Source organism: Dicentrarchus labrax, unplaced genomic scaffold (genome assembly GCF_905237075.1).
Source record: "Dicentrarchus labrax unplaced genomic scaffold, dlabrax2021, whole genome shotgun sequence".
Classification (NCBI taxonomy): Eukaryota; Metazoa; Chordata; class Actinopteri; family Moronidae; genus Dicentrarchus; species Dicentrarchus labrax.
This window is the reverse complement of record NW_026136711.1, coordinates 18,775,097-18,799,891: the sequence shown is the minus strand read 5'-3', so window position 1 is coordinate 18,799,891 and position 24,795 is coordinate 18,775,097. Positions and strand designations below refer to the sequence as shown.

Genomic DNA, 24,795 nt, shown 5'->3' with positions numbered 1-24,795 from the left:
ACTACTTTCTGTTATGTTACACCAAATATGCAAATAAAAACAAGAGAAAATAATTATCGATGAGTATTGAAGTGAATTAATTTATTCTATAAGATAATAGAATAATAAACCTTAGAAAAGAAGATGGAAAATGGAAATATTTTTAATATCAAAAATGTGTCTCCTGCTCTTGTATTTTTAAAGATTAAAAAAAATAATAATAATTTTTGCTTGATGTACCAGTACAGTTACAGTAATGTATTACAGTTACCTAAATTACATGTAATCCATTACTCCCCAAGCCTCAATTAATATATATAAAATATTTGCTAAAATTTTTTATTATGCTTGTCTTAAAACATTAGTCAGGTGTGAACATTAAACAGGAATCATTCCAATACCCTCCCAGTGTAATGAACCCTTACCATACAGAGAACATCCTAACCTCAAAACCAAAACCAGTTTGCCAAAAGGTGTAAGTGAGCAACAGTGTATCAGCTGGTTAATTTCACAGTGAATGCAAATCAGTTTTGGAATATGCATCATAATATCTTTATTAAATGTAATAAAGGTACACATTCCCAATTAAATTTGTGTTTAAATTAATTAGGCAACTACAAATTAGAGCAATATGAGGGACTGCAGGCAGTATTTTAGCATATAAGTACTGGTTTCTATTGATAGGCAAAATATAATGAAACCTCTGTGTGGGCCATACGTGATGGATATTTGACACAGTTCATGGAGAGCGGGAGGAATAGTGTGTTACTAGGGCCCACTGCTCATTTTTGCCCGTGTCCCCCTGGTGGTTGATCTGGCCTTGTTATACACGCAATAATTGGAAGAATATAAGGTAATAATAGCAAATAGACAATAGAAGAAAACAAAATTAAATCACCTATTTTATTTTCTGAGGTCACAAAAAAACTGAACAAACATAAAACAAATTCATTCCCTGATGAAGGCCATGAGATGTGGCTGAAAGCTCTGGAAATAGATTTATTGATCGCAAGAGGAAATTGTACTATGACCACTAAATGTTCATATGTATTTTGGTCAATATTAATTTCCATGTTCCTCGATAAACCCAACTGTGTAACGTTTTACACACGTGGTAACGCAGTCTGTTAAAATAAAAAATGTTGGTGCTTCAAAATAGCTATTCACAATATTTTTATTGAGTAGAAAATGTATTTCATATATCATCATTAAAAGAGGTCTCAGAAGTCCAAACTTTGTTGTTCTTTGAAACAAGCTTTGTTCATTTCAAAATGTAAACAGAAAAAATATATAGCTTGTAATCTGTTGATTGCTATTAGTGTTTTCGGAAAATGCCCTGAATCACAGGCCTAAATACAAGACATGTCAGCCTGTAACAGACAGCAAAGCTGTGAGAGAGTTTTGAAATTGTGTCATAGGCTACATTATTGATATGGCTTTTGATTTCGGGTCCTTCATGAATACGTCTCAGAGGGATGAGATTTAAAATGTTCTTCATGTAGGCACTGCGTTGGGCTTCAGGAACATCCTGCTGTGCCAGTAGTCTGGATTGTCAAAAGATCTGTCACCAGCTGCCGGTTCTCCAACTCCGACTCCAGCTTGCACTTTGACATAGGGTTCAAACCCAGACCGACGTGCCTTCGAGCCCCCTACGGCTCCCTCCCTTTCCCTCTGCACGTTCTGGTACACCACTGTGTTATCAGGCCGCAGAGTAGCAAAGCAGTCCATGTCCTCGTACTCATACGCCTCCCCCTCGTCCCTTCCTTGTATCGTCAACTCCTTCCTGTCTTGAAGAGCCTGTCGCAGCTTCGGCTGTCTGTTTGTGTAATGATAGTTACTGTCCTCCACATATTCATCATCCTCCTCTTCCTCCCGCTCCTCATCCTGCGCCTCTTTGCCCATCCTTGCTGGTGTCAGAGGAGGAGGAGGAGAAGGAGGAGGAGGAGGGTCATGCGCTGGAGGGCTTTCATCTTTTTCACTACCCCTGATGTCCATGTATTCATACTCGACTTCATTAGATCCTTGCTGCTCGGAGTCGGAGTTGTGATCGCTCCTCGTGTGACCTCCCCTGACCTCCACGGATGGCGTGGAAACACTTGAGCATGCCGTCACTTGTGACGATACGGAGGAGGTGCGCTTCTTGTTCGGTTTCAGCCAGTGGCTGTTGTGCCTCGGCGAAACTTGCTTGTTCATATACTCATATTCTTCATCATCTGGGTCGTCCAACAGGCCCGATGAATGAGACTTGCCCATCCTGCCAGCAGTGGCTCGAGATGTGGAGAGTAGGGTATCTGAAAAATAAAGAAAAATGGACAAATTGAGGTTTGCGGTGCCTGATGAAGATGTAATCCCAAAACATTGCAGCTGTACATCTTTTTTGTCTTTTATGTTGTTTTTGCCTTTTTGCCACGGACAAATCAAACACTGGCTCAGGGCCGTTCACCTTTTTTCACAAGTTTCACAGCCACCATAGTTTCTCCTACACGCTTGGAAGGTGAGCTCCTTTCAGTGGTTGTAATCTGCAACTTCACCATTAGATGCTACTAAATCCTACACACTGGTCCTTTGACTGACACTCATGTTTGTACGGTAAACATGAATATACTGCCAGCAGCCTGTTAACTTAGCTGTATCTTTAACATACAGATATGAGAGTGGTATTTATTCTCTCGTGGCAAGAAAGCAAACATGTGTTTAATGTCAAACTATTCCTTTAAACAACAACATAACCTTTTGCAAATGTGATATATATATATATGACATCAAATTAGCAGTGGTCTCAGAATAAATCATTAGGTAGGAGCTATGAAGAAACTAGTATTAACCTGTATTCATTCTATAAAATGGTGGTTGTGACACAGCAGAACTGAACCTGGCATCTGGGGCTGTTAACAATTTTCCAGGGAAGATTGTTATGGCCACGTAAATTGACAGTATAATTTCAATAGACAACAAGTATGAATGACGCTATCACCTCTTTCTGGGCTGTCTCCAGGAAGCACATATCCATTCTGGTCTTCTTCCTCCATCTCTGGTGATGGAGTCTCTGGTGGCCCGCCAGACATGCTGTCCCTCTGCGACAAGTAAGCGCTGTCCTCGCGATGACGTCGTCTCTTCAGGCTCCCTGTCAGAGAAAAGTCCTCACTCATCTCCAGCTCAACAGTCGTGCCGCAGCCCTCTGAGCTTTCAGACACAGTGCGGGCTGAGTTTAGACGAGAGCGGGACTGCCACATGGCCTGCAGGAGACAACACAAACAAACCTGTATTAGTAAAATGACAACAGTATGAATGTGCAGTAGGATGATGCTGGTGTTTTACCTACCTGTCCTGGGTTGTCAACACCTGGGGTCATAGGCAGGTATCCAGCCAGGTTTGATGTAGTAAGAACCACCTTTACAAGAAAAGACAGAAATTAGATTTAGATCCAGGAGGGGACAGAAAAGGCCTTTTCAGGCATAAAACCGACAGGAAGGGGTGTCTCTTACTCTGTGAGTGTCCAGCCTTGAGAGGCGGCTGAGGCTCCTGGACTGAGACAGATAGTGGGGAGCTGGAGTCAGACCATCTACCACCCCCTCCCCCTCCTGGTCCACCATCTCCATGTCTAGATCATCCAGTTCATCCAGGTCTGCACTCCGCTGGGCAAGTTCATCAGGGGCTGTGTCCTGTTGGCTGCAGTCCTCCTAGTGAACCGACGTGAGACAGAGATTAGCGTATTGCATGTACACTTTTACTCTACAATACTCAGAAGGGTTCTGTCCACCATGGAATTAAAAAAAAATGGGTTTGTATACTAATAAACAGCCTTTCTTACTTTGATCACCAGGTAGCGAGGAGGGTCTCTGGCCATTCTGGTAAATTCATTTGCGAGCTCTTTGAATGTTGGACGGACATTCTCATCAATCATCCAACCTGGAAATCACAAACAAGAGCCATTGTTCACCACTCAATTCTATGGAGTTGTTAATGCACAATGATGAGCATCTGAAACTGACTAAAATGTAGTCTACAGCCATGCTAGCAGCTCTGTGAGGCTGTAATTTGGCACAATGATGCTTTGTGCAAGATGCTAACAAGGACAATGTTAACATGCTGAGACAAGCAGGTATGTTAACCATGTTCATCATCTTAGTTTATAGGTGTCTTAGGTGTTAGTATCGTTAGTTTTGCAAATATTTGATCATCAAGTATTGGAAAAAACAATACAATGCATCTTATATACGTAAATTAGAATCTCATCATGGCACTCAAGGTAAAGTCAGGGAATCACTGAAGTCCCCTGGTGACGAATGCCTGCACAACATTTCATGACAATTCATCCAATAGTTGTTAAGATAGTTCACCTGAAGGTGAAGTAAGATAAAGTCAGGGGATCACAGAAAAAATTGGATTTATCATCTGAGCTAAATGGATATCTGCACCAAGTTTTATGATAATTCAATGATTGTTAAGATATTTACACAAAACCCAAACATGTCAATCCCATGGTGGTGCAAGACGAAAACTCATGCTATGGGCACCACGAATGTCTGCACAAAACTTCACAGCAATCAGTCCAATAGGTGTTGAGATATTTCACTCTAGACCAAAGGGGTGGACCGACTGACAAACTAAGATTGCCTCTCTAGAGCATAGCTGCTATCGTGGCTAAAAAACATGTATTAAAAGATAGAAAACAACCACTCACATTTGACCATGACCATGTAGACATCAATGGTGCAAATAGCAGGCTGGGACAGACGCTCGCCCTTTTCCAGTAGATCAGGAACTTCCTGTGGACTCATTGTAGTATATGGCTCTACCCCATAGGACATCATCTCCCATACTGTCACACCTAAATAAAAGGGAACAGATTAATTGTGGCATAAAACAGCACATCTGGTACAGCTGAAACATCCACACATCCAGTAAGGTGGTTTAAAACTCACCATAACTCCAGACATCGCTCTGATGTGTGTATCTGCGAAACAAGATGCTCTCTAAAGCCATCCATTTGATTGGTGCCTAAAGATGTAAACAGAAAATGGCTCTGTTGATTACTTGAGTGGTCAATAAATGTGAGAAAATGGGAACAATGTCTCACAGTGTGGAAGGCTTTCTTAATGAACTTTGATCATTTTACTGAGTCTATCATATCTTTTCTGCCAGGCTACGGACCTTGAGCTCATTGTAAAAGTACTTCTTGTCATCAGGGTAAAGCAGGTCTGCGATGCCGTAGTCAGAGATTTGGGCGGTGTAGTTATTCTTCAGGAGCACATTTCTGGCAGCCAGGTTCCTGTGGACCACCCTGTTCTCCTCCAGGTAATACATACCCTAAAGAGAAAGGACAACAATGCTTTTAAGTGCTTGGGTTATCAGTGGAATAGACCAAACCATGTGCGATCATATAAAAAAACCCCAGCAAAACAAGGGTTGGTCCTTTACCTTTGCAATTTGAACACACCAGTTGAGCAACCTCTGCGGGCTGAGTTTGTTCTTGCAGTTCCTGACGTGCTCCAGCAGAGATCCCTGACTGTTGAGCTGAGTGACGAGCTGCAGGCTGTCACCAGGACAGATACCCAGGGTCCTGACAACATTCATGTGGTCCAAGCTTCCCATCGTCACCATGTGCTGCAGTGAACATTTAGGTTCAATCATTAAGGGTTTTTCAAAAAATTCTAATTCAGGTTTTACAGGAATACGCCATTGAAAATATATCCTTTAAGTATCAAATATTCACTTCTTGAAGGCTTGACAGCTTGAGGATTGCTCCTTTATGGAGGAATGCAGCTGTTGCCAGCATGGATTCACAGGAAACCAATGACAACGCACAGCGAAGGTGACATTGAACATAAAAACTGCAACATAATAGACTTCTGTGTATGTTCAATATATTACAAATAAATAATCCTCACATGGTCAATTGATTTGTAAGTATGCCACTTTTACAGGAGGTTTGGAAGTATGAGGATGTGACAATTATTTATGCTGTGGAGAAAAATAAACCTAGTTCACATACAGATCAACAGCAGAGAGGTGCTGTAGGAGTGATTTGAGACATTTCTTTAGATACGTTTTGGCCTGTTACTTTTGGTTGCCAAGTTAATCCATTGCAACCTCTGTGAATCCACAGTGACTCTGCAAAGAAGCAAGCTACAAGCTTTTCAGAGCCTAACATCAGGAGGTATTTGATACACAAAAGATGCTTTCTTCTAAGTCATGTTTTCTTACATCTGTCATTTCATTGAAGGTCTGCCGTCCAGAGCGATCTTGAATCACCTTTATGGCCACTGGAAGCTTCACTGTATCGCCCTCAGGAATCCAAATGCCCTGTGAGATAAGATATAGAGACAGATTCGTAATTTGGTAAATGAATCATAAATGTGCAAGAGGGGGACTGTATAGACAATCACCACTACCTTATAGACTGATCCAAACACTCCGTTACCCAGCAGCTTGATCTTACGCAGCTCTGTGGGCTTCAGGATCCTAGCATGGACTTTAGCCCCTTTCTCTCCAGGATCCAGAGGCTCAAAGCTCTGTTGGCACACAAAGAATATATTAAATAAACTTAACTCAAACATAACAACACCATGAAAACATCAGACTCCAACTGACCTCTCCGCTCTCCATGTATCTCCTCATAGCTCGCTTTCGGCGAATGGCAAGACCTCGGCGGTACAGAACAGTCAGCACAAAAACAGAGAATGAAACGAAGAGAACGGCAATCACTCCCAGTACGATGGCTGTGGTCGCTTGTCTAATGAAAAGGAAGAAGAGATGTCACATTGTCAACACTGAATCAAAATGTCTAAACAATTTTACACATGACAGATTGAGAGGAGCAACTTACCCAGAAATGTACCGGGATGACCCCACACAGTCTCCAATTCCTGGCCCGAAGCACCTAAACACAGAAAAGGGTTACATTTGAAATACGCAAACACAAACATACGTATGAATACACACAGAGAGAGCTCAACTCATATCTTACCCTTGGGTACAGTTGACGTGGCACGGTTCACAGCGGCCTTGTTTGTTGGGGTATTTAAAGATGACCTCCTCCCCTCCCATCACACCCTCAGGACATGAAGACACACAGTGTGGGCCATCCTGCAGGCTGGCGCATGCTACACACTGATCTGCTCCCTGAACAGAAGGGGGGACCGTTTAGTTGACAGACAAAAGGAGGCAAACGTTTGCAAAGAGAAAGAAATGGCTCAAAGTCAGTGGCAGTATGGAGTATGTCCACTGTAACACCATTAGGTGGCAGCAGCACACCGAAAGAGAATACAGAGACTAGAGAGAATCATACTGGGCCTGTGCAAGTCTCCTTCCCCGCCTGGACCTTACACTCAGGGTGGCATGGCATACACTCCCCTGAAGGAGAAGCAAACTCCCGCCTCACCCTGCATTCAGGGAAATAAAATCTTTCAACAGACTGCAGATAAGATTGAAACAGTTGGGGCAGCTATACCACAGCAAACATTACTCACAATAAGGCAAACACTGTGATTATTATTAATCATTTTATTAGTGGTTTTGTAAACACTGACCCGGTTAAGAACATGCAGTCTGGCACGCAAGTTCCTCCTCTGCTGTATTTCTTACAAGACACACACTGGTTTGGCCCCGCACCCCAGCAGCCATCAGAAGAGCACAGGGGGTCACACACATGGCCGTCATTAACTACAGAACAGAACAAAAATTACTATAAAAATCATCATCAGCACTGACAAATGATGTGATAAATGATCCCCTGTTCACTCACCACACTTATTTCTTGGTCTGTTGTCCTTAATGTCGCGTCGCTGCTGGCGGGAGCTGCTGCTCAAGATACGCGTCCAGTTGACAGTGTCATGGTAGCAGAGCTTCTTGTTACCCGTGATGTAGATGCCACCGTCGTTTATTTTTTGCAGCGAGCGTAACCGCAGGGAGGTCAAAGAGGAGATCCTCATCACCAGGAGAGAGTAGCCCCTGAAATAGCAAGAAGTGAACGTTAATATGAGAAATGAATACTTGCCAATATAGTGATTGTGTTTAAAATACTATGGAAGCAAAGACAGGTTTCTCAGAGAGTAATTTCAGTTTTTCAGACATGAATTTTTCAGATCTAAAGATTAAAGTGTCAAATTTCCAGTTGTTCATCTAAACTTCTTTTGGATCACATCAATGACAGAAAATAAACTGATAAGACAAAGGTCTGACTTTACTGAGGCGTGGTTTCTTAATATTAAGTGTTAAAGTTTGAATTTGTCATTTTGAATTTTGGGTTGTCTGAATTTCACCAATCCAGTTTGAGAAATTAGAGTTTTTGACTTGGCTTGAATTTAGTGGACACTTGTATTTTCTTCATATCTTTGAAATTGCAGAACTTGTAATTTACCTTCTGGAAATTTCAAAGAGGAATACAAACAGTTTTTAATTTGAACTACTGCAGTACTTCAGCATAAATGCTGTGGTATTTAAATTTTAAGACTACTACTAGTAGTCAGTAGTGATTCAATTTCACAATTAGGAATTAAGTTGTGTATATGATTGAAATCATGTGGACCTTTATTTGCTTCCATAAAATACAAGCCAACTCTCAGAGTCCAAAATTTTGCAGCTAAATATACATTTTCACCAGAAAGAGCATGCAAGAAGACCATGTAAACTCAAAGAGTTACGTCCACCACCAACTCAATCACACAATCCCAGTCCTGACTATGCCCTGCAAGAATAATGTATTACATTTATATTAAAGATGTTGTACTTTAAGAGGCGGATACAGGTGGGCATGTGAAATATTTACTGTACCTTCTTGTGCTCACTCCTCTAAATGGGGTAAAATGACATATAACAAGGGAATAAAGAGATACAAGATACAAAAGAACAATCAGATTCACATCAAGGTTAATCTGCAGTGCAGTGAAAGATACAACAAAATGATAGTGACATGACCTTAGTCAACAAGAGAAACAACAACAATGTTAGAACAAGGGAGTGGAAAAAAAACAACTGCTCACTTGTAAAGTGTCCTGCCCTGAATTGTTTGGAGGTTGGAGAAGACGGACAGGTCAGACATGTTTTTAGGCCATGACTGGATACTGAGGATGTCTGAAATTGGAGACATTGTGTTTCAGTTTTAAACAGACTGCAAATGTAACATTATGATGCAACATTAATAACAAACAAACACACACACACACACACACACACACACACACACACACACACACACACACACACACACCCTGTAATCTCCTTCACAGTGTTGAAGATTTTCAGTTTCTCTGGATTGAGGGGTGGCACATTGTTGTAATCATCACTGAACAGAGAAAGAACAAGAAATAATAAAGGCCTGTTGCTTAAAAGAATCCATAAAGCACAGGTAATAACACTAAACTTACAAAAGACAGTAAAAACTCTCATAAAGGCGACTATTATAAGTTTACCCATTGATCCCAGTCACCAGGAAGTGCAGACTGCCCTGGATCTTAGTGCAGTTTATGAAACTGTCGATGTTAAAAGCATCGACAGTCTGTCTGGTTGGACTCCCTGTGCCGAGGCAAGCTGTAAGGAAGACAAAGAATATGAGAAGAGCTTATGAAATTAGTCAGAACAAACCAGCAGAGGTGGAAAGTAACTGAGGACATTTGCTCAAATATTGTAGTTTTTATGTTTCATCAAGTGAATAATATTAATATTAATACTTTTTACTCCAATACATTTATTTGACAGCAATAAATACTTTGCAGATTCAGATTGTGAGCAACAAATAAAATCTGATCATGTTTGCAGATTAAAAAACTCAACACCACATTATTTGTATATTTACACATTAATGCATTAGAAATAATATAATATAACATTTTGAATGCTGAACTTTTACTTTTACTACTATTTACAATTTTTTAAATGTAAAGGATACTTATTAAACCAGGTTCTCTTAGTTTGTATCTCAGTTGCATTAAAACAACTGTCTTGACATTGTGATGTTTAGTTTGGTTGAATACCTTTTGGACAGAGGCCTCCACACGGTTCACATTGTTTCAATCCATTTTTCTCCACCTCCATTTTATCAGACGGGCAAGTGCTGACACATGAGCTGCCATCCACCAGAAAATTGGCTGAAAGACAGTGTCTGGAATGAGTGTCTTGGACAACAGTAAACTAAAAATATACACGAGCAACTTAAGATACAAGTAGCAGCGGTGTAGTGTATGGAGCTTTAGCTTTTTGGAGGAACATAAAAACTGCATTGAGAACAGCATCTGTGAGTCTGTGTCAACATGTGGGTATAAGGCAGCGTGTGTGGGGACTCACTGGGACACTGGGCCACACAGATGGAGCCATACTGGTACTTGGCATTGGGGTTGGGCTCCAGTTTGAATGTGTGCTTGTTGTAGATGAGGGTCTGGGGACACAGAGGCACACAGGAGCCCGAGTTGTTGAAGTTTCTACAAGCCTGTAAAACATCAAACACAAATTCAGCAACAAAGCTTGTAGATATGTTTGTGTTTGTGTCTATGAAGGCATTTTTTTCACAGGAGACATTTTGACACAGGTGCTACTAATAACATTAATGATGCCCCTGGTCAAGTGCCCCAGTAACCAATGACAGTGAGCCAGGAGGCACAATAAGAAAAACTAAAGCAGGTAAACGAAATCCAGCCATCAGTAATTTTATTATTTACACCTGTGCTTTTGTGACATGCCTCCTGTGAAAAAGGCGTATTTAAGATGCAGACTCACAAAGCAGTCTGTGTCCAGGGGTCCAGTGCAGCCTCCAGCGCACTCAATGTGGCAACACTCGCTTGGGCTTCTACCAAAGCATCGGCCGTTACACTGCGGGGCGCACACAGTCTTTGTCACTGAAAGAGAGTTCAGAGTATATATGTCAATTAAATCCTACTTATTTGTATTTGTGTCATTTTAACATTAATATTAAGTGAAATAATACAGGCCTCAGAAAAAAACAGATAGCTACAGCTTTGTTGTGTGTGGATTTGTAGAGAAATACTGAACTTTTGACAAATCAAAAAACAAGTATGATAATTAGTAAAATATATATTTTTTGTTTTGTGGTGAGGGTTGAGATCAGCATTTTTTAAGCTCTGTTCACAGAGACAAAACTACTATTGCTGACTCTGACAGGGACATCAAAACAGAAGAAAAAAAACGCACTGAAATCACCACATTAAAAGCACAAAATAATCAGTTATCATATTAACTGATTAATTTGGGCTTTTAATGTGGTGATTTCAGTGCGTTTTTTTCTTCTGTTTTGATGTTTGAAAACGTAAATGTTGCCTCATAGTTTTTAATGTGGTGAAACATTTTTGGAAATCAACAAATGTTGCTGCAACCATGGCTAATCTTTAAGGCACCCTAGGGCAACAACATCCACATGGGAACCACCGCTTCACAGCACTGAGTTGATACATGGGAAAAGAAAGGAATGCTGATAGTGTTACTCACAGATTTGGCATGTGTCATTTCCCGGACCCCAACACTGAGCGTCACATGCTTCGTTACAAGGCTCTAAGATATAATCATAATACTTATTATCAGTAGATGCAGTTTTACTCCTTAAAGCAGACATTAAAATAGAAGGTAACTGATGCTCATGTGTGTAATTATAATCCTTTCCACTCACTTTCAGGGCCATTGTCCTCAATCATAATATGAGCTGTTCCATCCTTCACTATGTCCAGCCAGTTCACCTGGGGAGCGTAGCTCAGGTACTTATTCTGGATGATCTGGACTCCTCCCTCCAGTATCTCTGTGGGCGGCACACAAACATTTAAATGGGGGAAGACGATTAGCAAAACAAGCCCAAACGGGCCCATGACTCATCCTATCAAACTCTGCCATTTGCTGTTTACTACAGCACATACAAACTCAGTATAATGTGCTATAGCTCATGTTACACTGGCGGTTGAGCGGTTGAGGGCATGAGACATTCCAGGGACTTCACATCCCAGCGACTACACACACCGCTGCTGTCCGACGACTGGTACTCTGAAGTTGTGGCAGCACTGTGTGGGCATGGGAGCTCCAACAGTAGCTCAGCGTCACATCCAGTGCAAGCTCTTATTGCTGCACTCCAGCCTCCCACACTTAAACACACTAACTGAGAGTCTGCCTGTGTACCTGTAAGGTGTGTCAGGCCCAGCTCTTGCAGGCCATGCTGCCCGTCCTTCAGGTAGTTGATCATCACGGCCAAAGCATACTGGTTCTCGTACAGTGTGGTGCCTCTGATGACGCGTAGTTGGTCCAGAGGAAGGCGGCTGAACCTGTTGAGGGCGAACAGGATGTAGCCTGTCACCTCCCTGATAGACTGCGGAGTTAAAAATTATAAGAAAGACAAATTAGGGGAAATAAACATACCTTCTTTGTTAGTCATAGTGATTGTTATCAGAGACACAACCTGGCAGCACAGGTGTGTTTTTCGTGTGCTGTTAGTCACCGTGTCTGTAGTGCAGTGACTTATTTGAGAAAGGACATTGTAATCGTGCATTTGAGACGGACACATCATCCACTATAGACACTGCCAAACATTGTTTCTGGCATTAGGTTGATCTATGTCCTTGCCTGGACTGGTTACCACGCAGTTCTTCTCAGTGACACACACAGTACGTATACTGTAGTTCTGTGTAAGGAGTACTGTCCCATCCACAGTCTTGTTATCCTCCATGTGTTCAAAACCTCACCTGCAGGAAGGAGAAGTCTCTGGTGTGATCCATCATGGTAATCTCAAGGTTTCCCATCACAATCTCACAGCCGGTGTACATGTCCTTCATCAGGTTGTACTGGATATCTGAATTTCCCGTCGTGCTCAGGGCGTTCTGTGTGCCGTAACAAACGGCCACTGGAAAAGTAAAGAATGAACTCTTGTTAATAAGGGGATTTAATGGCAATGTGTTAAGATTAAGTACACAGATTTTCAGGATAAGTCTAGTGTTGTTTACTGTTTTTTTATTTTTTTGTCAACAAATCCCATGAAAAGCCCCAAACCAACTTGATTCTTTTTACAGGTGTTGTTATAGTATCCAAAGCCTGATATAGCTTATTCCTCTGCTGTTGTCCAAGAATTATTAAGCACACATCAGTAAGTCACACTGTCACAAACTCTTTGACACATTCCTTTATTTCTACAAACATGGGTACTGTAGTTTTCTTTTATTGATCCCACATACACAGTCCTGCTGCTGTATACTAACTACTTATTCCACAGTTGAAAATAATCCCCCACAAATAAACTATTTACTGTTTGAGTAATGTTTGATAAAAACCACTAGTGCCCAGCGCCTTTTTTAAATGAAAATATATTGGATATCAGAACTGATCTGTTCCAAAAGTATCTCCCTCAAAAGCCCATTTGTAGTGATGAAATAACTAAAAATACAGACTTGGACAAGAGCGTTTCTCAACAGTATGTTGTGTGGTTCGCTTCATATGTTTCGATAAAGACAATAGTTTTTTGAATTTCTTTCAGTATTTCTGTGTTTTAGACATTAGCGGGCTAAACATCACAACTTGACAAGTCGAGGGGTCGCGGCTAGTTCAGACATGTGTATGATAACAGCTGAACAGAGAAGACTGAACACTGTAGAAGTTATAGGGTGTCAGAGAAAGTGGATGAATATGGACAAAACTTGCTCCAAACCAGTTTTGACACCCTGCTCTGCTGGTCATTTTTCATGGGAGCTGTGGTTTTTTTTCTGTGCTCACAAAGTAAATGTTGTGTAACTTTGTTCATCAGTCATGAATGTTGCTTATAGCAACTGTTTGCTATATTGTGTTATAGTATATGGATTGTGATGTTTAGTTTGGTTGAATACCTTTTGGACAGAGGCCTCCACACGGTTCACATTGTTTCAATCCATTTTTCTCCACCTCCATTTTATCAGACGGGCAAGTGCTGACACATGAGCTGCCATCCACCAGAAAATTGGCTGAAAGAAAGTGTCTGGAATGAGTGTCTTGGACAACACTAAACTATAAATATACACAAGCAACTTAAGATACAAGTAGCAGCGGTGTAGTGTATGGAGCTTTAGCTTTTTGGAGGAACATAAAAACTGCATTGAGAACAGCATCTGTGAGTCTGTGTCAACATGTGGGTATAAGGCAGTGTGTGTGGCGACTCACAGGGGCACTGGGCCACACAGATGGAGCCATACTGGTACTTGGCATTGGGGTTGGGCTCCAGTTCTAATGTGTGCTTGTTGTGGATGAGGGTCTGGGGACACAGAGGCACACAGGAGCCCGAGTTGTTGAAGTTTCTACAAGCCTGTAAAACATCAAACACAAATTCAGCAACAAAGCTTGTAGATATGTTTGTGTTTGCGTCTATGAAGGCATTTTTTTCACAGGAGACATTTTGACACAGGTGCTACTAATAACATTAATGATGCCCCTGGTCAAGGGCCCCAGTAACCAATGACAGTGAGCCAGGAGGCACAATAAGAAAAACTAAAGCAGGTAAACGAAATCCAGCCATCAGTAATTTTATTATTTACACCTGTGCTTTTGTGACATGCCTCCTGTGAAAAAGGCGTATTTAAGATGCAGACTCACAAAGCAGTCTGTGTCCAGGGGTCCAGTGCAGCCTCCAGCGCACTCAATGTGGCAACACTCGCTTGGGCTTCTACCAAAGCATCGGCCGTTACACTGCGGGGCGCACACAGTCTTTGTCACTGAAAGAGAGTTCAGAGTATATATGTCAATTAAATCCTACTTATTTGTATTTGTGTCATTTTAACATCAATATTAAGTTAAATAATACAGGCCTCAGAAAAAAACAGATAGCTACAGCTTTGTTGTGTGTGGATTTGTAGAGAAATACTGAACTTTTGACAAATAAAAAAAAAAGTATGATAATTAGTAAAATATATATTTTTTGTTTTGTGTTGAGGGTTGAGATCAGCATTTTTTAAGCTCTGTTCACAGAGACAAAACTACTATTGCTGACTCTGACAGGGACATCAAAACAGAAGAAAAAAAACGCACTGAAATCACCACATTAAAAGCACAAAATAATCAGTTATCATATTAACTGATTAATTTGGGCTTTTAATGTGGTGATTTCAGTGCGTTTTTTTCTTCTGTTTTGATGTTTGAAAACGTAAATGTTGCCTCATAGTTTTTAATGTGGTGAAACATTTTTGGAAATCAACAAATGTTGCTGCAACCATGGCTAATCTTTAAGGCACCCTAGGGCAACAACATCCACATGGGAACCACCGCTTCACAGCACTGAGTTGATACATGGGAAAAGAAAGGAATGCTGATAGTGTTACTCACAGATTTGGCATGTGTCCTTTCCCGGACCCCAACACTGAGCGTCACATGCTTCATTACAAGGCTCTAAGATATAATCATAATACTTATTATCAGTAGATGCAGTTTTACTCCTTAAAGCAGACATTAAAATAGAAGGTAACTGATGCTCGTGTGTAATCATAATCCTTTCCACTCACTTTCAGGGCCATTGTCCTCAATCATAATATGAGCTGTTCCATCCTTCACTATGTCCAGCCAGTTCACCTGGGGAGCGTAGCTCAGGTACTTATTCTGGATGATCTGGACTCCTCCCTCCAGTATCTCTGTGGGCGGCACACAAACATTTAAATGGGGGAAGACGATTAGCAAAACAAGCCCAAACGGGCCCATGACTCATCCTATCAAACTCTGCCATTTGCTGTTTACTACAGCACATACAAACTCAGTATAATGTGCTATAGCTCATGTTACACTGGCGGTTGAGCGGTTGAGGGCATGAGACATTCCAGGGACTTCACATCCCAGCGACTACACACACCGCTGCTGTCCGACGACTGGTACTCTGAAGTTGTGGCAGCACTGTGTGGGCGTGGGAGCTCCAACAGTAGCTCAGCGTCACATCCAGTGCAAGCTCTTATTGCTGCACTCCAGCCTCCCACACTTAAACACACTAACTGAAAGTCTGCCTGTGTACCTGTAAGGTGTGTCAGGCCCAGCTCTTGCAGGCCATGCTGCCCGTCCTTCTGGTAGTTGATCATCACGGCTAAAGCGTACTGGTTCTCGTACAGTGTGGTGCCTCTGATGACGCGCAGTTGGTCCAGAGGAAGGCGGCTGAACTTGTTGAGGGCGAACAGGATGTAGCCTGTCACCTCCCTGATAGACTGCGGAGTTAAAAATTATAAGAAAGACAAATTAGGGGAAATAAACATACCTTCTTTGTTAGTCATAGTGATTGTTATCAGAGACACAACCTGGCAGCACAGGTATGTTTTTCGTGTGCTGTTAGTCACCTTGTCTGTAGTGCAGTGACTTATTTGAGAAAAGGACATTGTCATCGTGCATTTGAGACAGACACATCATCCACTATAGACACTGCCAAACATTGTTTCTGGCATTAGGTTGATCTATGTCCTTGCCTGGACTGGTTACCACGCAGTTCTTCTCAGTGACACACACAGTACGTATACTGTAGTTCTGTGTAAGGAGTACTGTCCCATCCACAGTCTTGTTATCCTCCATGTGTTCAAAACCTCACCTGCAGGAAGGAGAAGTCTCTGGTGTGATCCATCATGGTAATCTCAAGGTTTCCCATCACAATCTCACAGCCGGTGTACTTGTCCTTCATCATGTTGTACTGGATGTCTGAATTTCCCCTTGTGCTCAGAGCGTTCTGTGTGCCGTAACAAACGGCCACTGGAAAAGTAAAGAATGAACTCTTGTTAATGAGGGGATTTAATGGCAATGTGTTAAGATTAAGTACACAGATTTTCAGGATAAGTCTAGTGTTGTTTACTGTTTTTTTTGTTTTGTCAACAAATCCCATCAAAAGCCCCAAACCAACTTGATTCTTTTTACAGGTGTTGTTATAGTATCCAAAGCCTGATATAGCTTATTCCTCTACTGTTGTCCAAAAATTATTAAGCACACATCAGTAAGTCACACTGTCACAAACTCTGTGACACATTCCTTCATTTCTACAAACATGAGTACTGTAGTTTTCTTTTATTGATCCCACATACACAGTCCTGCTGCTGTATACTAACTACTTATTCCACAGTTGAAAATAGTCCCCCACAAATAAACTATTTACTGTTTGAGTAATGTTTGATAAAAACTACTAGTGCCCAGCGCCTTTTTAAATGAAAATATATTGGATATCAGAACTGATCTGTTCCAAAAGTATCTCCCTCAAAAGCTCATTTGTAGCGATGAAATAACTAAAAATACAGACTTGGACAAGAGCGTTTCTCAACAGTATGTTGTGTGGTTTGCTTCATATGTTTCGATAAAGACAATAGTTTTTTGAATTTCTTTCAGTATTTCTGTGTTTTAGACATTAGTGGGCTAAACATCACAACTTGACAAGTCGAGGGGTCGCGGCTAGTTCAGACATGTGTATGATAACAGCTGAACAGAGAAGACTGAACACTGTAGAAGTTATAGGGTGGCAGAGAAAGTGGATGAATATGGACAAAACTTGCTCCAAACCAGTTTTGACACCCTGCTCTGCTGGTCATTTTTCATGGGAGCTGTGTTTTTTTTTCTGTGCTCACAAAGTAAATGTTGTGTAACTTTGTTCATCAGTCATGAATGTTGCTTATAGCAACTGTTTGGTATATTGTGTTATAGTATATGGAAAGTAAACCCCAGTAACATGCTTGATTTTGTCAGAAAGATGAAAATGATGAAAGAAATGCTGAATGCACTGAGTTACAGAAGCTAGAGGCTATAGCCCAGACGTGACATTATGACTTTGGCTCTCTTTGTGACCCATATACATCCTCAGAACAAACCTGCGGCCTTGGGGCTGAATACTACAGATAGTTGGGGAAATTGGAAAGTAATGAGAGACAGACAAATGTATTGTTGGTTTTGGGATTTGTTGTCAAAAAGAAAAATAGAGAACCAGCTTTATGTCTTAAGTCGTGTCATTCTACAGTTTTAAGTATCATAAGTCAGTTATCAGTAGTATATTAGTATAGGCATACATGCTCAGTGTGAAGAACAGGGTGTAGTACCACAGAAGTTAAAAATGAAAAACATTTCACTGATATTCACGCTGTGGTATCACAATATCAATAAAACTATGCATATTCTATTAAATCATTTATGAGGGAACAGCGTGAGCCCTTATAAAGAATGTTTTATGCCGCTTACTACAAGCCACTGTGTTTTGCTCACACAATATCAATGAATGTACTGTAACATTGTGAAACAAGCTGAGGATTGTGTACAGGGCATGTCCTTCTCTGAGACAAACATACAAGGCCTTGTTTATGGTCTGTGGGAGTTCAGCCATTCAGTGTCACTTGAAGGCTGCTTTGCTATTCAAATGTCAGACAGGAGAGAAACAGCAGAGAGAAAATGGAAGAAAGGGAAGGACAGAGAGGACAGAAAATTAAAACATCACTGTTGATCTCAGTGTCATTACTTTGTTCGAAAATACCAACACACTCTTACATGTTGTCATATATACACAATATGTCTACATACTTTTGATCTTGGGTTGTTTTTAATAATACTTTAAATAATTGTGAGCTTCCGACTTTGAGGCAGAGGTCTCTCAGCATCCACAAAGACATGGTTTTCCTATTTAGTGCGGAAGAGCTTGACAGAGAGCACAGAGCCCTGAACTCAAACCCATCCAACTTTGGGAAGAATCACTGACCTCACAAACACTCTTGTAGCTGAATGGGAGCAAATCCCTGCAATGAGGCTCCAAAATCTTGGTGGTGAGTCTTAATAGAAAAGTGGAGGTTGAGCAGCACATAGGATAACCTTTTTGTATGAACATCCACATACTTTCCAAGTACTAGTCCAAATCTGCACTAAAAAAGACATGACTCATTCTCTGCAAACTTTGCCCTTAACATTTTCTCACTTCCTTCAAGCAGTACACAGCCGTGTCGATAATTTGGGGTTTTATTTGTCAAGAGTTTGTGATATCTGCCTCTGAGATTCATGCCACTACAGCGGAGAGAAATTTAATTTCCTTTGAAGTGTTCATACCACTGCAAAATTGGATTAAAACAATCAACACAACATATCTCTCCGAGAATAGTGTCACATTTATTCTGGATAATCAGAGAAAACCGTTTTCATTCAAGGACTATTTTGTCTTTAGTTATTAGGACACTGTTTCTGTTTCTGTTAAGACATTTTTCTGAATTTCCAATACTTTTTGCACGTCTACTGCCAGAGGTAATAGTTAAAATGTTATTTGTCATTTGGGTGAACTAAACTTTTAACCTCAGTTTATCTATAATCATAAACCAAGTCAACTCTGATTATTTATTTACTATTATGTGGAGTAAAAAACATCTCCACAATACACTTGTTGTTGTTATAGTAGTTCTACAATCTATGTAAAACCACACTCACACACAGCAGGTCACATGCACACATGAGGTATGCTTGACACATAAACACATTCCATCTACTGACATCGGAGTCAAAATAGAGCCCAGTAGAACAACAGGATCAACAAGGGCATAAAAAGGCTAATGATTATTAACCTCACAGGCACAAGAGGGAAGGTTAAAGTGTGTGTGTGTGTGTGTGTGTGTGTGTGTGTGTGTGTGTGTGTGAGAGAGAGAGAGAGAGAGAGAGACAACGTCCTATGTCCATAAAGTTCTTGATAAGACTCTTTATTGTGTTTCTGAGAACATTGGGTTCAAGAACTCTGTACTAAACGGTATTAAAGGGTCAGTTAACTTAAATCATAAAAACACATACATCTCCTACCTGCATGGTGTCCGGCCATGCACATAGTTTTGGTTTTATTTTAAGATATCTATAAATATGTCATTTGGAAAGTCCTGCCGCCACTGCAATACAACAGAGGTGAATGGAATTTTGTTTACGCTACTCAAGGCTTTATTTCCAGAAATAATGTCTCACTCATAACAGGAACATCTGTGGATTATCAAGAATAATCAGGGCATTGTTTCTGGGAACACATTGCTTTTGATTTAAGATAAATGTGATTTTTCAATTTGTTGAGCAACACAAATACAATTCACAGTGGAGACAGATGGGCACAGAGCCAGATTTCATAATAGGTGGATATGTTTAAATATCTTAACACCTGGACACATAATAGTGTCATCAGGGTGAGGAGATTAAATAGTTTTAACCATGTGTTTGAAAACTGAGGACATAAAGTTTACAAGGCATGAGTATTTAAAATCTCCATTTGTTCTGACTTGGGAGTTTTGGTACATTATTTCATGATGGCTGCCGATTGCTAATCACGTATCACACCAGATCAATATACTACATTTGTTATTTTGACATATTACATAGTTTTCGTGGAAACTTCCCTTTCTTGTTGACAGCCAGATGAGGAGATATTGGTCAGTGGTACATAAAGCTAAAGCTGAAGGCTGTTAGCTTAGCTTAGCACAAAGACTGGAAACAGAGGGAAGCAGTTAGCGTGCATCTGTTTGAGGGTAACAAAATCCTTCCAGCACCTTCAGAGCTTAAAGGAACTGATACCGTCGGTATGCATATCTCAGTCTCTGATGTATCGGTGTTGATCATAATTTTTCTTTTAAATCCATCAACATCATGCAAGTGAAATCACTGGAGTATCCCCTCAATGACACATGCTTTCTTTGACATTCACTGCCATGTTTGCTGTAGCACGGGCCATATCTATATATTGCTCTATGTCAGGAATATCACATTAAGTTGCTATGACTAAGTCTTGCTCATTAAAAGCCATTCAGTTGACAAGATGTCAGTTTATGAGCTGCTCAAGGGTGACGGTTTTTATCTACCCCACCTTAGTTAAGCATTGAAAGCAGCTCAGTGCTATCAGTGGATGACTTGAGCTGTTGACTCTGTACACTGTTTGAATTGCCTGTTGGGAAATAGTCGTGAAACATCAAGAACCTTCCACAGGCTGCAGAATGTACAGTATGCATACAGTGCAAGCACAGCCCACTCTAGAGGGCGGTAAACCAATACAGTTTGTGACAACCTCAGCCATACAGACACGCTGCAGCTGTGGAAGCTGAAAACCTCAACTGGCTGAGTGGGTTTTCTCTGTCAAAGGAGGACTTTCAGTGTTGGCAGATGGATGATGGAGAAAAAAGGAGTGGGGTGGAGGGTTTAGAGTCAACACACACATATTAACACACACACACACACACACACACGCACACAATGGCCCTATTTTGAAAGAGTGCAAAACAAGTGTCTTTGTGCATCAAGATGTATCTGCACAGACACTTTACTCTCTGTGTCACTCTTTTCACACACTGCTGTATGTCTGCTTATTCTATTACTTACTGTCATATACTGCACATGAACTCAAAGAAAAATGGTGTCATTGTCTTCGGCACTAAAGCGTAACCCAACACATGACGAAAACATAACACGGATCAGGTTCAGCTGTTATTTTCATTCGTCTGTTACCAGGGTTTCAATACTCGAAAAGAAGAGAGGGAGAGAAAGAAAAGAAAAGAGGGAGGAGGAGATAAACAAGCTCAATAAAGCGGTTGAGACGATGACTGAGGTAAACAGAAACTTGGCACAAGATGGCCAGAGATTACTGCATACCTGGCAAGTGAGCATGCACACACACACACGCACGCGCAAACACAAAGACAGACACCTGAGCACATGAACTATTTCACAGCCAGAGCTTGTTTGCAAAAGAACTCAAAGTTTTCTTTTCTGCCAATGTGCAGGACTCTTCCAAACTTTAGTGAACAGACTGAGGTCGATCCAGAGAGTTGCTCAACATCAAGCTTTGGCAACAGGAGTGACAGCATATTTGCTTTTTGACGCATCAGTTATTTGAATGTCACACCTGTAAAAGTACAGGAGCAATTTAAAGATGTTTGACCTGAATTCCATTTTACACTTCCAAGCTGAGCTCCTTTGGATACGTCAAATGTTTAACATCTGAGGCATTGAACTGACACGCTTCTCATGTTAATATTTATGCAATTAAAAATCACTTCTTGTATCTAAAAAGGAAAGTTAAGAGTTGGCAATACCTGTGGTGTTGATACGCAATGTAAATATGTGTGTCTTATGCTTCATGGGCACACAAATATGTAAACATCCCCTTCACAATCAAACCTGTGCTTCTTGCAGGAAAGTGAAGCAAGTATCTAAATGACAATTAGTTCTTAAGTGTAACATAAAAAGCCCCCAGCACACAATAAACTATACTACTATTAGTTATTCTATTACAACTGGCCAGATAACCTCATGTATTACAACTATGTAATGTGATATGTTCATACACAGGTTGACATACAGACAAAACAGCAACCTCTTTCATAACTGGTTACAGCACAAACAAAGCAAAGCTAAAAGACCAGGACTGATCTGACATTAAAACATACTCTTGTATTATAATTTTACTTTCATTTTTGTAGTGACTTGACCACGAGAACAAACAAATGTTTCAATTAAAGGTTTACGTCAGTGCTCGGCTCTTGAATGTAAAGATGGTTTACTATTGTACTTCTGTCACCTGAGCATCAGCTGCCCTGAGATTGAAGATCTCATGTTAACATTGTTTTTCTCAAACTCAGAGCACCACTTGATTCTCCTGACAAGAGCACAAGGTCAAAGTTCACAGAGTCTCACTGCAATTCAAATCACAACACTGATCTCTGCCTCAAACACATCACTGACCTCAGAGGTGAAGAGTAACTAAGTACATTTACTAGAGTGCTGTACTTGAGGGGAGTACCATCTAATGCTTCTTTCTACACCATATTTCAAAAGGAAGTATTGAATCACAATTAGCTACTAGAGTGGAATCCCAGCTTCTCAATAGTTAACATTTGTTGCTTATCTTTAATATTTACTTTCTTGGAATGGAGAGTACACTCTGAAAAATCAATCATGTCATAGTTAATTATTAATCATTTGCATCAATTTTGTTACTTAAAATCAGCACAAATCAGTTAATTGTGAAAACTTTAAAAAAATGTAATAAGTTAAAATGTCTGAATATGGTTTGAATATGATAATATTAAGAATGATTGATTGATTGGTGTGAGGCACACCCGCAAACTAATGAAAATAATTAATATAATTGGAGACTATTTACTTCAAAGATCATCTGAAGAACAGATCAAATTAAATCAAGATTAAACAACCCAACAGTGTACAAATCAGTTAAAATTTGTTCCACTTCAACCAGCTGCAACATTAAGATACTGCTTATATATATATATATATATATGTGTGTGTATATATATATATATATACATACACTAATATATTAATTTAGCTATAGAACACTTATAGGCGCTATTCTGCTCCCTAAAAAGTACAGTTTGTTACTAATACTTGTGTAATATGTGTACTTTTACTATTAAAAGCAGGATTTTTGCTTGAGTATTTTTACATTGTTAGAGCTTCCTTCAACCCAACAAATAAATCTGAATACTTCTCCCACCACTGCCTACACTGAGAGGTGGATAGTTAAACATATCAGAGGTAAAGTTTTCCATTGTAAAGCTCTTTTGGAGCTGACTGCGGTCGTCAGTCAACAGGCGGTGAAAGGTTGGGCTCCTCTGGCGCAAAAAAACCTTGAAACAATTGAAACAAGCACGGTAAAGCACACACAGAGTCGTGGGAGAGCTGCAGGTGACTCACAGCAAACAAGTTATACGTGTGCGGAACAGGTTCTGGTGAGGGAGGACAGGTGTTTCCCTACATCAGAGCACTCGGCGCAGTAAGCGGCTCTAATCCAGGTGTTCACAGAGATTTGTCACAAACACACCGGGAATTTTATGGGATGTTTCCGGTTACTTGAGCATGAAAAGTGATGAAATTGGACAGAAAAGTTGATCTTGTGTGTATGTGTGTGTGTGTGTGTGTGTGTGTGTGTGTGTGTGTGTGTGTGTGTGTGTGTGTGTGTGTGTGTGTGTGTGTGTGTGTGTGTGTGTGTGTGTGTGTTTGAGCCCACCTCCTTGTGTCTGCGCGCTGCAGAGTTGGAGAGCACACGGCAGCAGGACGCACAGCACCTGCTGCACCTTCCTCATGAGGGCGGTCATCCTCACTCAAATTTCCCAAGCTGGTGGCGTTTCAAACAAACACAATAATCATATTTATGATGAGAAGTGCGTCCTTTTCTCGTCAAAGATCGTCCTCGGTCGTATCAGTCCGAGTGAGTCCATTTAGAGGCAATAGTGTGAGTTAATCCAGATTGTCCGGCGCTCTCTTATTTCCTTTGAGGCGTAGTCAAATGAAAAGGTAAATCCGTCCTGTAGTGAAAACCTCGTTGTGTTTTCTCAGTTTGGCATTCAGCTGAGCCGCAACTTTACAAGCCGTCCGCTCCGGTGTGTGTGAGACAGGAATCACTACAGCTCAGTGATTGGAGCCCAGCGCGCAGCCAATCAGCGGCAGGAGCGCCTGTTTTAGTCTGGCACTGATTTAACAGGGAGGGACCTACGACTGTATGACTGCACATAGCACGTAGTTACATAGCCTGGGAACCTTAAAGGATGCATCAGCACATACCGTTTCTTATCTAGATGGGAAAACATGCATTTTCTGCATGAAAAACAGTGACCTCAATCATCAACGTCGAAATGTTTATTTTACTGCAGAATTTGCATTAAAGTTATTTCATATTGCGCTTTTCAAAGTGAAAGTTATAAAATAATTAAAGCAGACAGAACAAGACACAAGAACATCAACATTTTCATCGGCAACAAAACAGAAATAACAATTGATAAATTAAGAGACGGAGAATATAAGTGAAAACACTCAGTTGAATCAAATTATATTAAAGTAAGGGGTTACAAAGTTTACAGGCAAAGACAGCAAAGGACTGGTCTCACTCTGCGAAGATCAAGGGGAAAAAAACAA

General features: G+C 40.7%; 1 protein-coding gene across 9 annotated transcripts; it reads right to left on the bottom strand.

Annotated features, from left to right (window-relative positions):
• Nucleotides 1-868: 868 nt before the first annotated feature.
• Nucleotides 869-24,280, bottom strand: erbb3a (erb-b2 receptor tyrosine kinase 3a). 9 transcript variants are annotated; one of them, XM_051415177.1, is made up of 36 exons: nucleotides 23,891-24,280; nucleotides 16,484-16,641; nucleotides 15,923-16,109; nucleotides 15,426-15,551; nucleotides 15,250-15,312; nucleotides 14,524-14,642; nucleotides 14,095-14,236; nucleotides 13,785-13,898; nucleotides 12,654-12,811; nucleotides 12,094-12,280; nucleotides 11,597-11,722; nucleotides 11,419-11,481; nucleotides 10,693-10,811; nucleotides 10,264-10,405; nucleotides 9,954-10,067; nucleotides 9,393-9,510; nucleotides 9,195-9,265; nucleotides 8,964-9,057; nucleotides 8,755-8,772; nucleotides 7,727-7,932; nucleotides 7,512-7,644; nucleotides 7,271-7,364; nucleotides 6,950-7,104; nucleotides 6,809-6,862; nucleotides 6,574-6,715; nucleotides 6,375-6,494; nucleotides 6,187-6,285; nucleotides 5,401-5,586; nucleotides 5,134-5,289; nucleotides 4,905-4,980; nucleotides 4,664-4,810; nucleotides 3,791-3,888; nucleotides 3,465-3,659; nucleotides 3,302-3,370; nucleotides 2,954-3,215; nucleotides 869-2,270 (listed from the first exon to the last, which is right to left on the bottom strand). In XM_051415177.1, exons 1-36 carry the CDS (start codon nucleotides 23,976-23,978, stop codon nucleotides 1,474-1,476), a joined length of 5,196 nt encoding a protein of 1,731 aa, XP_051271137.1. In that variant the 5' UTR covers nucleotides 23,979-24,280; the 3' UTR covers nucleotides 869-1,473. The 9 variants fall into 9 exon arrangements, with proteins under 9 accessions (XP_051271137.1, XP_051271143.1, XP_051271144.1 ...); XM_051415183.1 differs by lacking the exons at nucleotides 9,954-10,067; nucleotides 10,264-10,405; nucleotides 10,693-10,811; ... (2 more) ...; nucleotides 12,094-12,280; nucleotides 12,654-12,811; XM_051415184.1 differs by lacking the exons at nucleotides 10,264-10,405; nucleotides 10,693-10,811; nucleotides 11,419-11,481; ... (2 more) ...; nucleotides 12,654-12,811; nucleotides 13,785-13,898.
• Between the last annotated feature and the right edge of the window lie 515 nt (nucleotides 24,281-24,795).

Bases quoted from the DNA above. Each gene is read 5' to 3' on its own strand.
- erbb3a (XM_051415177.1), bottom strand. From the start codon at position 23,978: ATGACCGCCCTCATGAGGAAGGTGCAGCAGGTGCTGTGCGTCCTGCTG. The intron at 10,812-11,418 runs GTGAGTAACACT...ACTCTCTTTCAG, and splicing joins AAATGACACATGCCAAATCT to TGACAAAGACTGTGTGCGCC. The intron at 3,371-3,464 runs GTAAGAGACACC...TTTCTTGTAAAG, and splicing joins CAAGGCTGGACACTCACAGA to GTGGTTCTTACTACATCAAA.